Below are 13,379 nucleotides of genomic sequence, written 5' to 3'. Positions count from 1 at the left end.
TGTGTTGCCAATTTTAGAGTTTGGGGGGTGTTGGGTTTTGTTGTTTTGTGAGTCGCCGTGATGCCAAAAGCCTTTTATATATATAGATTACAAAATATAGAAAGCATGGCACCTTGCCTGTTGTGGGTTTTGGCCTCTCTTTTTTTTGGTGTTGTGATTGTGTTTTTTGTGTGATTGTGTTGTAACTTACTGGAGGCATGGATGATGGATTGTGTTGCCAATTTTAGCGTTTGGGGGGTGTTGGGTTTTGTTGTTTTGTGAGTCGCCGTGATGCCAAAAGCCTTTTATATATATAGATTACAAAATATAGAAAGCATGGCACCTTGCCTGTTGTGGGTTTTGGCCTCTTTTTTTTTGGTGTTGTGATTGTGTTTTTTGTGTGATTGTGTTGTAACTTACTGGAGGCATGGATGATGGATTGTGTTGCCAATTTTAGCGTTTGGGGGGTGTTGGGTTTTGTTGTTTTGTGAGTCGCCGTGATGCCAAAAGCCTTTTATATATATAGATTACAAAATATAGAAAGCATGGCACCTTGCCTGTTGTGGGTTTTGGCCTCTTTTTTTTTGGTGTTGTGATTGTGTTTTTTGTGTGATTGTGTTGTAACTTACTGGAGGCAGGGATGGATTGTGTTGCCAATTTTAGAGTTTGGGGGGTGTTGGGTTTTGTTGTTTTGTGAGTCGCCGTGATGCCAAAAGCCTTTTATATATATAGATTACAAAATATAGAAAGCATGGCACCTTGCCTGTTGTGGGTTTTGGCCTCTTTTTTTGGTGTTGTGATTGTGTTTTTTGTGTGATTGTGTTGTAACTTACTGGAGGCAGGGATGATGGATTGTGTTGCCAATTTTAGAGTTTGGGGGTGTTGGGTTTTGTTGTTTTGTGAGTCGCCGTGATGCCAAAAGCCTTTTATATATATAGATTAAAAAGCCAAATCCTTATAACAGTACAGTAAGACCAGTGCTGTTTGTGTTGACCTATTGAAAAGGAACAGCAACATGTGGCAATTAATAGTAATTATCAAGCTTTTTAGCAAGGTGAGGAAACAGTAGCCCAGGGGCTTCTGGATGTACTAGGACCTTTTTCATGCAATCACTATATATATATATATTAAATGAAGGGCATTTTTCACCCCCAAATCACAGACACACAAATCTTGCCCTCAAGATAAACCAGGCATCATGGATGTAACCTTGCTTCAGGTTAAATCCAACACTGCCACTGCCACTGCCACTGCCCCTTCCTATTGTGCACCATTCCAAAGTCAGCTCCGCACTGCTTCTTAGCACTCAGAGCTGTTTTCGAGAGTGTAGCGTGAGCTTCAAGGGGGTCAGAGAGGAATCATTTCCCCTCCCAGTTCTGCTGGATTCCATAATTCCACATGAAGATCTCATTGTAGTTATATTGTTTTTTAAATTAAACAGATATGGCTTTTCTGAATTTCTAATCTGTTTGGTACTGTATTGTTGCTGAGTCACTCTTGGGATAAAAAGCAAGATACAAGAATTAGTTCATATTTATGGTGGTAGTGAATCTGCATAAAGAATCATTAAGAAGTAGAGTGAGCCTCTTTCTGACAGTAGCTAGTCCTCAATAAGAGGGTAACTGGAAGTGGAAATGGCAAAAATTGTCTTCTTGTTGTTGTTGTTGTCCAATACACTATGGAATAAAAGGGGAGTCACCACTAGAGTAAACACCTCTCTACTGCTTGAGCAGGGATAACTTAAGAGGTTTTTTTCTGATGCACTGCTTTGGCTGGCTTCCTTTGGGAAATTTGTATATTGTGCTACTCACCGGGGAATTAACAATGTAAGAATAACTAGTGCGATAGGAAAATAATGCCAGTTCTAGCCAACCCCATTCCTCCCTTTCCTTCCCTTAGACCCTGTGAACTATCTTTTAAAAAAACCAAACAAACCATAAACCACTTCCCTATTATGCATTCCCCATGTTACAAAATATTTACTAGCTCAACCCATTGCACTCATACATTGTCTTCTGTTGCCAATGACCAATAATGCTATTAGAAGAAATATTAACATAACTTATGAATTTCGGTTTGGAAACCATAGATTCAGACAGGTATGTTTCTAACAGAAACAAAAGAAACTCCTTTCTTCCATTCTTCTCAAATGGTAGAGAGAGAACACAATAATTAAATTTTACAAACTGTTACTGAAAAATAATCACATGGGGACAGTGATAGTTAACCATCTGGAAAGAAAAAAGAAGCAGCTGATATCGTATTCAAAAGTCTGTAAGAACTGAGATGTAATATTGACAGATTTAAGAAATTTTTGAATGGAAATATTAAAGGAGCAGGTTGAACTAGATTGAAAAGCTTGTCTGCGAAATCTGTGGCTTTGTAAAAACTAGACGAAAAGGAAATCAACTCGGTATACAAAAGAAATATTAAAAATATTTTGCAAGATTTCTATAAATGAAAAAGAGCATAGTTAGACTAAGACACCTATTATTATCCTTTTTTGGCAACTAACACAGAAGGAGATGTTCACGAAAGAATGCTACCACCATGCTTGCCTTGACTAATTCAAAGTGAAGTCTACAAATGAGACATCTCATTAGTTTGAACAGATGGATAAAAATTAAAGGCTGATTTGCCAACTTTTAATTTCCCAGTAGCAAAGAAGAGCTCGAAGTCTTGCAGAGTAGGACAGTTGAAAAATCAACATGAAAAGATTTCCCTCCATCTGTTGAAACACATGCCTGTGTGGAATACAGCTAATTCCTACTGTCCTTACACTCAAATAGCAATAATGCATATAACATCTATTAAAATGCACCAGCATTCAACATCAGTTGAATGTTTCACTCTACTATGTAATACAGTAAAGTGACTGGGCCTAACCAGCATGAATTAAATAACGATAAATTGTGCCTTGTTCAGACACCATGTTCTTTGAAGAGCTCAGAACAGTGGATAAAGGACTGCCTAGAAATACCATTTCTTAAGAAACTACTGATAAAACACAGTACAAAAACATATTGACTGCTAAATTCTCTGCTGGGACCTATAAAGTGCTAGGATTTTTAGAAATCTAATGGCAAATTGATACCAAAATTAAGCTTGTTCAACATGAAGTTGGGACATGTTCAAGTGCCAATGTTTTTTAAGTCACAAGTTTACATTTTGTGCAGTTGAAATGTAAAGCCAGCAGAACCAGACAGTCACATGTTAACTTCAATGTTATACTTCTTGTAGAGCCAAGCTGGACAGGAATATTAAATGTATTTTGGGGATGACAATCATGGGGTCCAAGGGCCACATGTTGGTTCCCACCATCCCCATTACAGCCTCATGTTCAATTTTTTTTCCTTCTGAGAAAAAGGAATTTTAGATCCAAATTACTCTGGGGACATGATTTACCATTCTAGTACTGCTTCACTCAAAAACAGCAGAATTTCATCCCCCAAACATGAAGAAGTTGCTTCCAGTTCTGGGGACTGGAAACAACTTCTTTTCCCAGTTCTGGGAAATTGTGGGAAGAATAAAAAAATGTTTTTTAAAGTGTGCAATCAGGTCCTTTTTAATTCACACTTTTAATATAAACAGAGCATAAATTAAAATTGTTGGGATTACTGTCATTTAAGAAAGAGTTTAACCCTGGGCTTGTCTGCTACAGCTGTTATGAAAGTTGTTTCTCTGAAGCTTCCATTTGCACTGGGAGATAATTTGTTAGGTAATGGCAAATCACAAGAGTGATTTTTGTCAGAACCACATTAGGTGAGAAAATACTTTAAACTTCTTTACTCAATTTACTGCATCTCAATAACAATAAACCCCCCTTTTAATGTTTGCACTTTACCAAGTTTTAAAAATCTATGAGAAATGGAAATATGTTTTTAACGTCATGTGTAGCTTGGACCTCCTCAAGCTAACTATCTCTGACATTTTAGACAAATTTATGTTGAAATCCCAACCAGATGCTGACTGCAGAAATCATAATGCAATTATTGAAATTATTGAAAGCCTAAAAAAAATAGATTCAGAGAGATTTGGTGTCTGGATTAAAGTTCAATTCAGAGAAGTTTAGTGTCTGGATCACAAATATGACACTGTTTCTTTCTGAATAAGCTTAGATAATGGATGATCTCCCATTAAAAAGTAATTACTAGATTGGTAACAATTTGGGAAAACTTTTCTCAGTGGCTAGTACAGCAGCTACAGCTACTCCTGGCCACAGTAATCCAGGCATTTGGTAATCTGAAACCTGGGCCACTGTAATACATTCTGTGTGGGATTACTTTTAGGCTTGGTTCAGAAGCGGCCAAAAGTGTAGAAGGTGTTTTATGACACCTCCTTGTGTACAAATACATTATTGTGCTGGGATATTATATTCTGACTGGGAAGCTCTAGTTACCATATTGTGGCCAAGTGAGGTTCATTTGGATGCAATGCAGAAGGCGCCCTTCTTTGATACAATGGCCATTATGTCAAATTATCTCACTGTATTTCAGGAAGATTCCAAGTGTGGGGTTTTCTGCCATCAGTTAAAAACCTATTTGTTTGCCCAGACATTTTCCATATTACTGACCTGACTCTGAACATTGTCAGCTCTCCCTGGGTTTCTATGAATAGTTATTCATAAATTACTTTTATTCTTTTTATTGATTTATCATTGTGTTGTTAATTTTAACAACTGCTGTCAACTGCATTTGTTTTTTATTGTAAACTTTTGTTTGCACAAAAATCTATATAATAATGTACTTCAATAATACATAAAATGAAATAGAATTGTGGTTTATAAAATCCATGCTCCCACATTTGAGCAAGTGACAAAGGCAGTGAGTGGTATGCAGAAGATATCAATGTATCCATTGACACCCACTCATGACTCTATTTATTTATCAGATAATTAATATGAATACGCCATCCTCAATTAATGTTTCATTGTGTACAAAACAAATGCACATCCCCTTCTGGAAAAGTACATTATGTAATTAGACCAGGGCACTCTTAATCATGCTTCCATGTGACAAAAGGAGACTAAAAAGCAAACATTAAGGAATTTTACATGCTCATTCACTTGCATTCTAGAGTATTTGACTTTGCAGGCTTTCTTACATGAAATTTTCATTTTAAAAGCTTTTTGTTGCTTCTGAAAACTTCAAAAAGCTGAGTCAGCTAGTTTCCAAATGGAACAGAGCGAAATCAAATTGTTTATCCAAGCAAAGAATAAATTCTTCTTGATATGATTCACAATCTTACTAAAAGCCAATAAACCGAGCGTACCTGATGTCCAGCTGTTATTTGCTTCAAGACATTTTCATAACAAACTTCATCCATGTTGATCAATTGCTGCACCTGAGCAATAGAATAGAGATGCTTTACTAATTAGTATTATTTAAGACCATCTTCACCATGGCTTACATCTTAAACATTCATGTAGTCTTACTAATGCTTAAGGAATACAAACATAATTTTGAAGCAATTAAACATCTTTCCTTCACTGAGATGCTGGGAAAACATTAAATTGTAAACTTATTTAGCTTAAATATGAGTAATTAAAAATGTAAGATTATATCTATGAATTTACTCCAAATGATGTTACCAGAACTGGTTAGCATTAGTGGTATACCACACATAATAAAGCAGATGCATTCCTGGGAATTACAACATTATCAGAAAATGCTAGTACTAGAGGAAGAACTCTGACATTGAAAATATATGTTTCTCCAGCCCTCCTTCACCATCTTTCCAATGCTGATCCTACTAAAAAAATCCAGCTAGATATAGGATGAAGAGGAAAGATGACTGAAAAAGTCTAAAATTCTTTGTCAGAAGCTTTGTTAAATGTGGTATGCATTGCCTATAGAAACCTTGTTATATATGAGTTCATGGACAGGATCATGCCTGTCAAGCATATGCAAATTCTGGCTAACAAGGCTGAAGAACAAAGCTTAGTATCTTCCCCTAATTTTGGTCTCAATTAATGTGCCTTCAATAGTCATCATTTGGATATTTCAAAAATGTATCTAGCTTTTAGGCAGATCAGTGGATTATGAAGATTGTGAGAATAATTAACCCCTTGACTTGGCCTAGGAGAAACCTTGAGAATACCCCTTAGGCAGTCCCTACAAAATTAACTACCCCAGAAAGATGATGTAAGTCATTCTTTCTCACTATGGTTCTCCAACCTATAACAGAGGTATAACACTGAATTTCACTGGAAAGTCATTGCGTCATTGTGTCCTGTTTTCAGCCAAATTTAGTGATGAAAAACACAAGGGTGGTATAAGTTAATATTGGTATGTCAGCCCAGGCCATAGCTAACTGTAATGGCAAAAACTAAACTGTGGGGTTAGTATAAGCTTTTCTTCTCCAGCAATAACTTTTTCAGTCTTCAATGTGCAGAAAATAAATAGAAATCTCCCTGGAATTTACATTAGTAGGGATTTTTAAAAAGGGTTTATACTAAAGTAGAAATAATCTCAACTCTTTATTTTATAACTATCTTTTAATAATAATAATTTTATTTTTGTATCCCGCTTACTCACAGCAAAACTATTGTTGTTGTTGTTGTTGTTGTTGTTGTTATTAATTTAAAATCCTCCCTTGGTATCTATAGGCAGCAAATTCTTCTAACAGGTATAAAGCAAAGGTGTGCAATTGTGGATGGCAAGAAGGGCATATTAGCACCCCAAAAGAACTTGGGAGAGCTAGGATTTAGATCTGGATTCTTTTTTCAAAATTTTGAAAACATTTGCTTTGACCCAGCAGGAGGAGAAGTAGGCCTCCAAACATGTTGTAAATACTAGGCTTGTGCAATTTGTTCTGGTTTTTTTTTTTTTGGTAAAATTCAGATCTAATTCGAATCTAAAGCACTTTTGAAGTGAGTTCCAACCCACCTGCTCACTGCCTTCCCAATAATAAGAATCTGAAAAAAGGAGCCTTCGATTCTTAAGTCTCTGATGTCTTCAGATGTAGCTGTGACTAAGTCCTGCTGAGAGGTAAAGCCAAACTGGTTGGCATGCCTCTCAGCCAATCAGGACTGACAGAGTAGGGAGGGGGAGGCGAAGGCATCATTCTTGTAGGGTTTTTTTTTTTTTTTTTTAGAAAAGTTGTTTTAAAAAACTTTGAAAATTCCCAAAAAATCAGTGGATGGGTGAAACATTATGAAACTTGATAGGCAAAGAGTGATACATATGTTCTACCATTGTTCACCCCAATAGCTTTAAAATGAGAAAGAAAGGAGCCTCTGAATTTTCCCCACTTATAGTAATTTAATGGGAAACGAGAAGCCACATGCTCGCACTAAACTGCATTTCTCAGAATGCATTGGGCTGGAGCAGCTATCTGTGGCATTGAGAGACAGTCTAATTATTATAATATATACAATCATGGAATCTGCAGAGGAGTTAAGGAAATAATAATAAATAAACCTGTGCAAAGTTATGTAGTTGTGTGTCAATACCAGGGAAGCTAAACCTGTGCCTCTCAGCCAATCAAGGCTGACGGAGGAGGGAGGGGGAGGCAGACAGAATCTTTTTTAAAAGTTGTTTTATTTTTTTTTATAATTCCCTAAAATTCCATGGATAAGTGAAACATTATGAAACTTGATGGGCAAAGCGTGGTAAATTTGTCCTACTACTGTAGCAAGTTTCAGCCCAATAGCTTTAAAAATAAGGGAGATAGCAGCCCCTGAAGTTTCCCCAATAGTAACAGAGGAGCCATATGCCTGCTTTAAAACTACATTTCCCAGATGTCCTAGTTCCTCTCTCCTCTTGACATTCCTCACCCCCTTTTGTCCTCACTCTTTCCTTATTAATAACAATGATCATCTTGACCAAACTGTTGCTTGGCCATAGGTGTCCTGCTTTTCATCTGTGAATTCTTGGGAGGATATGAGAAGTTTAGAGAGAGAGAGACAGCATGGTGAAATATAGTGGTTTGAGAGTTGGACTACGATTGTAGCTTGATTTCCCACTAAGCCATGGAAATCCACTGGGTGATCTTGGGCAAGTCACACACTCTCAGCCCCAGAAAACCCAATCAAACAGGAAATAACACTTTCAACCCAGAAACAGATTTCCTTATTCAGAGGCTGATGGCCATCTGTCAGGAGTGGTTTGATGGTGTGCTATGATTTCTGTTCCTGGTTGATAAATGTCATTTCCTAATTGGTTCTGTCATAAAAACATGGCAAAACTTTATTACACTACCAGAACTTTGTCTTTCTGCAAGGGACAACAAACCATAATAGCACATTATGGTTTGTTGAGTCTCCACCAGTTTTATGTATTTTATGTATTTTCTATTAGTATTATATTATGTTAGAATAACATCAAACTGCTGCTGAGTGTTAGCCACTCTGAGTCCTTTAATGAGAGAGAGGGGGGGATATAAAACAAAGTAAGTAAATAAATAAAATAAATAATAAATAACTCCCTAGTAAGGAAATAAAATGGAAACTGCCATATCTATCATTGCAGCAAAATATGCAATAATGAGAATACTGTATAATCAAACAACTAATCCAAGCTTAATGAAGAAAAACAGAATTACAAGTGCAATCAATCTTGTAAAAGATGGGCTGCATATTTCCTCCTATTATGCAATTTCCTCCTACAGAGACAATTCTTTTTGGCAGCAATATTTTGAAAATAGGCACATTTGTGAATCAGGTGGAACTACTAAAAAGATAATACAAAAATGAGTCTCACACATAACTTCTATGTCGTTGCATAAAAAGTCCAAAACAACAATCACACGCATTCCCTCTAATTGATGTAGTATGAGTCACAACACAATCCTGTACATAAGGCGATTACAATATTCTTGTACCATTGCAGTAAGTTAGCCCCTAGTATGTGTGTCTTTAGGATTGCAGCTTAATCTGTCTTCACAAGACAACCTCCCCAGAGCACCATTAGTTTCACTGTGACCCAGAAGAAATCAGGTGCCGAATAAACAGGCCATTCAAAAGCCAGCAGCTTCCTCTCTGGACAGAAAGGGAAATGGCTCTCTATAGCTTCCCTTGACCACCACTTACCCCATTCCCTCAATATCAAATATAGATAATGCTCCCTTATAAATGCTTTTCAAATCTCTTAATTCAAAGAAAAAATACCTTATTGGTTGTCTTGATCCCAATAAACGTCTGTCCAAGGGGAACAGGTCGAAAACGGCCATCAAAATAAAACAGTCCAATGTAAGGATTAACATGCAGAAATGTAGCAACATCAAGGTAATTAGGAAGTGTGGCTGAAAGGCCCAAGATTCGAATCATGCTCTGTGTAGATTCAACCTGTCACAAAAAAGAGGGAAAAGAAAAAAGACTATTGTATCCCCAATTTCATGAAAGCCTTGCACAAAGCTAGGATTATTTTAAGTAAGCATAAAATCAACAATGTCTATAATAACAGAAAAATGGCTGGTGGGAATACCAACATTTTGTGCAGTGTGTGTCCAAGAAGTGGATAAACCTATACTTGGGATTTTATTTTTCCTGCTCTTGAGTTTTCTCTCATTCCTTCCTCTCTTTCCCATGGTCACAAGAGCCACAAGAGAATAAGAGATTGAAGGGATGGGTGACTTCTTCATAGTCCTTTTCCTCTATTTATATTCCCACCCCCTCAAAAAAAAAAAACCTGGGAAACAAAGCAGCTTAAAAATTAAACCAGGTATAATAAAGATGAAATATACAAAAAGCAACATTAAATAGAATGAACAGTTAAGAATATTAATAACAGTTTAAAACATACAATTAAACTTGTTAAAGAGCAGTTTAAAAATAGTACACAAAATATTTTTAAAAATCCTTTCTCTGAAAACCTTCAGTTCTCAAAAGTCAATGGGATATAAAATGAAAATAAGAAACAGCATGACCAGTGAGGAAATATTTGACTTATTTGAGCTCACAGTCCTTTCACACAAAACCTTACTTTCCTCTCGTTTCCTCTAAGCTTTCTTCATTTGAATAAGCTAATTAAGAAAAAAATCCCCCCAAAAAACAAAAACAAAATAAAGTCTCATACAAACAAGCTATAGAAACACCTAAACAGGTGCTGTTAGGTCTAATTTAGAAAAATCAAATTTTTTTGTTTGCTTCTATTGTCCAACAACTGGAGTCTAAAACACTTGCCAATCACTGAGAGATTCACCAGTGGGCATGCTCTAAAATAGTTGATACTAAGAATTGTTCCTGAAGTTATCATTCTTACGAGGGGTACATATTGTTTTTCAAGGACAAAGGTGTTCAGAACAAATATGGCACATAAGAAATTGTTAGGAGGAAGCCGGGTGGGAATTTTAGATTCAAGTCCAATTCTAACATTCAAGTGAGTCTATTTTTGTGTGTGTCAGAAACAACTTGAGAAACTGCAAGTCGCTTCTGGTGTGAGAGAAATGGCTTTTTGCAAGGATGCTGCCCAGGGGACACCCGGATGTTTGATGTTTTACCATTCTGTGGAAGGCTACTCTCATGTTCCCGCATGGGGAGCTAGAGCTGACAGAGGGCGCTCACCCACTCTCCCTGGATTCAAACTGCTGACCTGTTGGTCAGCAGTCCTGCTGGCACAAGGGTTTAACCCATTGGGCCACTGCGAGTTCCAAGTAAATCTATGAAAATATGAGATTAACTGAATTAACACAAATACATATTTTACAAAGCATTCAGAAGCTGCTCTTTCCACCCTGAACCAGTATCAACTACTACTATCAAGTTTTAACTATCAAGTGGGTTAAAAAAACAGATCTAAAGAGAATCCAAACAAAACTGAAGTAGTCGTGGTAGGGCACAGCTATGGCTATAAGGAGATCAAGCTGCTTGTGACTGATAGGGGTCTTTGTGAGACAACCAGATTAAAAAATCAGGGTGATGTTTTGGGACCCAGTGCAGATTCTTAAGATGCTTTAGGTAATAGGATACTTTCCTTGCCCAGATAGTTCATACCTTGCTCTAGTGATCTAAACTTTTAACCTTATGTCTTGCACTATAAAAGGAAAAGCCCGTGTACATGACAAGAAATCTTCAACCTGTATAGAATGTAACAGCATATCTTACCAGTTTTTGAAAGGTAGACACATGCTCAGCCTATTCTGGGACACTTGGATTGCCAGTTTTATATCCTGTCCTAATTCAATGTGCTGGTTTTAAGTTTAGTCTAAAGCCTTGCAAGGCTTGAGACCTCTAAATGTGACTCTTCCTGTATGAGCTCAGTAACTCACTGAGATCTATATGTTGGCTATGACCAACAATGGTCTAGAGCAGGCCTGACCAACCTGTGGCCCTCCAGGTGTTTGGGGCTCCAACTCCCAGAAGCCCTAGCAAACATGTCCAATGGTCTGAACTGTGGGATCTGATGGAGGACCTGGAGGACCACAGGTTGATCAAACCTAGTCTAGAGCCCCGGTCCTGCCATGGTTGTCCCCAAATTCTATAATCTATTCCATAAAAACAAAGTGTTCCCTCACTACTTCACGGTTCACTTTTCGTGGATTCACTGTTTTGCGGTTTCTCAATAAACTCTAAAAGACTATTATAAATAATAAAAAATTACAATTTACAGCCTAAGGAAGAGAGGAAGGAGAAGCCAAAGGGAGAGAAAAGGAGCCCAAGCGGCAACAGGAGGAGAATGAGGTAATTTATCAACACACAATTGGTTGAGAAAGATTTAAAATAATGTGTAACTACTAAAATAATGTATAAATATTAAATAATATAGTGTCCCTACTTCGCGGATTTTCACTTATTGCGGGTGGACCTGGAGCCTAACCCCCACAATAAGTGAGGGAACACTGTAATGGAGGGCAACTAAAATGATCAAGGGTCTGGAAAACAAGCCCTATGAGAAGTGGCTTAAAGAACTGGGCATGTTTAGCCTGCAGAGGAGAAGGCTGAGAGGAGACATGATAGCTATGTATAAACATGTGAGGGCAAGTCATAGGGAGGAGGGAGCAAGCTTGTTTTCTGCTGCCCTAGAGACTAGGATGCGGAACAATGGCTTTAAACTACAGGAAAGGAGATTCCACCTGAACATTAGGAAGAACTTCCTCACTGTGAGAGCTGTTCAGCAGTGGAACTCTCTCCCCCGGACTGTGGTGGAGGCTCCTTCTTTGGAGGCTTTTAAGCAGAGGCTGGATGGCCATCTGTCAAGGGTGCTTTGAATGCGATTTCCTGCTTCTTGGCAGGGGGTTGGACTGGATGGCCCATGAGGTCTCTTCCAACTCTATTATTCTATGATTCTATTTTCAGCTAGAGAAGGGCAACCCATTGGACTACAACTCAAATCAACTAGCCATTACAGACAATGGCAAGTCATGATAGAGAGTTGCAGTCTGAAAAAAAAACTGGAGGGCAACAAGTGACTTAAGCCTAGTCCATTTTACTTTAAATGAAACTAGTTTTCTTTGACTTTTTCCAGTGGCTGTGCAATTTTATTCTTCTAAACTACCTAGAACTGCTGGAAAAATTGTATAGAAGCAGTAGGTAGGTAGGTGGATGGGCAGTGATATAAATAGACTATAAAAATAGAAGCAAAATGTGCTTCAAGAAAATTGCTTCAAGAATCTTACTTGGAAAAGTCTCACGGGAGCAGTTCTACTTTTAAAAATTAAGATTTGACAAGACTTGCTTTTGATTAAAAGGGAGCAATTTAATTTGTACATCAAGTAGTCTGTAGGCAACACTGTTCCACATTAGGATGGTAACACCGAAACAGATTTGAGTCAAAGAGCAATCCTGTCATGATTTATAGGTGTATCTAATTGACAAGTAACTGTAACAGTGTAAGGAAATATAGGCACCGTATCATTTCTGCAATTACTGAAAACTAGTGCATGAAAAAGAAAGGAGGAGTGTAGGCAGTTTTTTTGGTCGTGTCAAGAACGCCTTTCTATATTGCCATCTCTTACTGCAAGAAATCTAAGGCAAAAATACCAGGGACAGGAGTTATTGTTTTATCATCTGCAGCTAAAATGGTTCCCTATATGTCCTAAAAACGATGCACTTTTAATCTGTGAGGTTTCAAAACCTTGAAAATTATTTTGATAAAGATAATTAGTTCATATACAAAACAAAATTTAAAGGTTTAGTGCCAAGAAAATTTGATAACACAGAGATTGAAATGTATTTAGAATGTAATTGTTGGCAATACCATGCTGTGGATACTGACTTCATTATGACGGAAGGAGAAGAATAAAAATTTTCAATACAGATTAGAAGGTTAATTGCAGACACGGCTGGGCATGTTAATCCCTCTTGATGCAAAAAATGCTACCGTTAAGTTATTTTAAGGAAATCTTTCTTTCAGGAGAGTTAGAATTAGAATTAAGCTAATTGAAGCAAAGATTTAGATAGCTGCTAAGTTGAGACTGTGATGTCACGTATCTATAATGGAAAGATAATTCTAGAAACAGTC

The 13,379-nt window shown here is 37.2% G+C and overlaps 1 protein-coding gene across 1 annotated transcript in view; it reads right to left on the bottom strand.

Moving 5' to 3' along the window:
* ascc3 (activating signal cointegrator 1 complex subunit 3) overlaps nucleotides 1–13,379 on the bottom strand; it is a 370,189-nt gene that overhangs the window by 224,430 nt on the left and 132,380 nt on the right. The window contains exons 12-13 of the mRNA XM_003215509.4: nucleotides 9,089–9,265; nucleotides 5,251–5,322 (exon numbers count right to left, since the gene is read on the bottom strand). Coding sequence (XP_003215557.2) covers nucleotides 5,251–5,322; nucleotides 9,089–9,265 — 249 coding nt within the window. The remainder of the gene's footprint in view (nucleotides 1–5,250; nucleotides 5,323–9,088; nucleotides 9,266–13,379) is intronic.

Source organism: Anolis carolinensis, chromosome 1 (genome assembly GCF_035594765.1).
Source record: "Anolis carolinensis isolate JA03-04 chromosome 1, rAnoCar3.1.pri, whole genome shotgun sequence".
Taxonomy (NCBI): Eukaryota; Metazoa; Chordata; class Lepidosauria; order Squamata; family Dactyloidae; genus Anolis; species Anolis carolinensis.
This window is presented reverse-complemented; position numbering and strand designations above follow the sequence as displayed.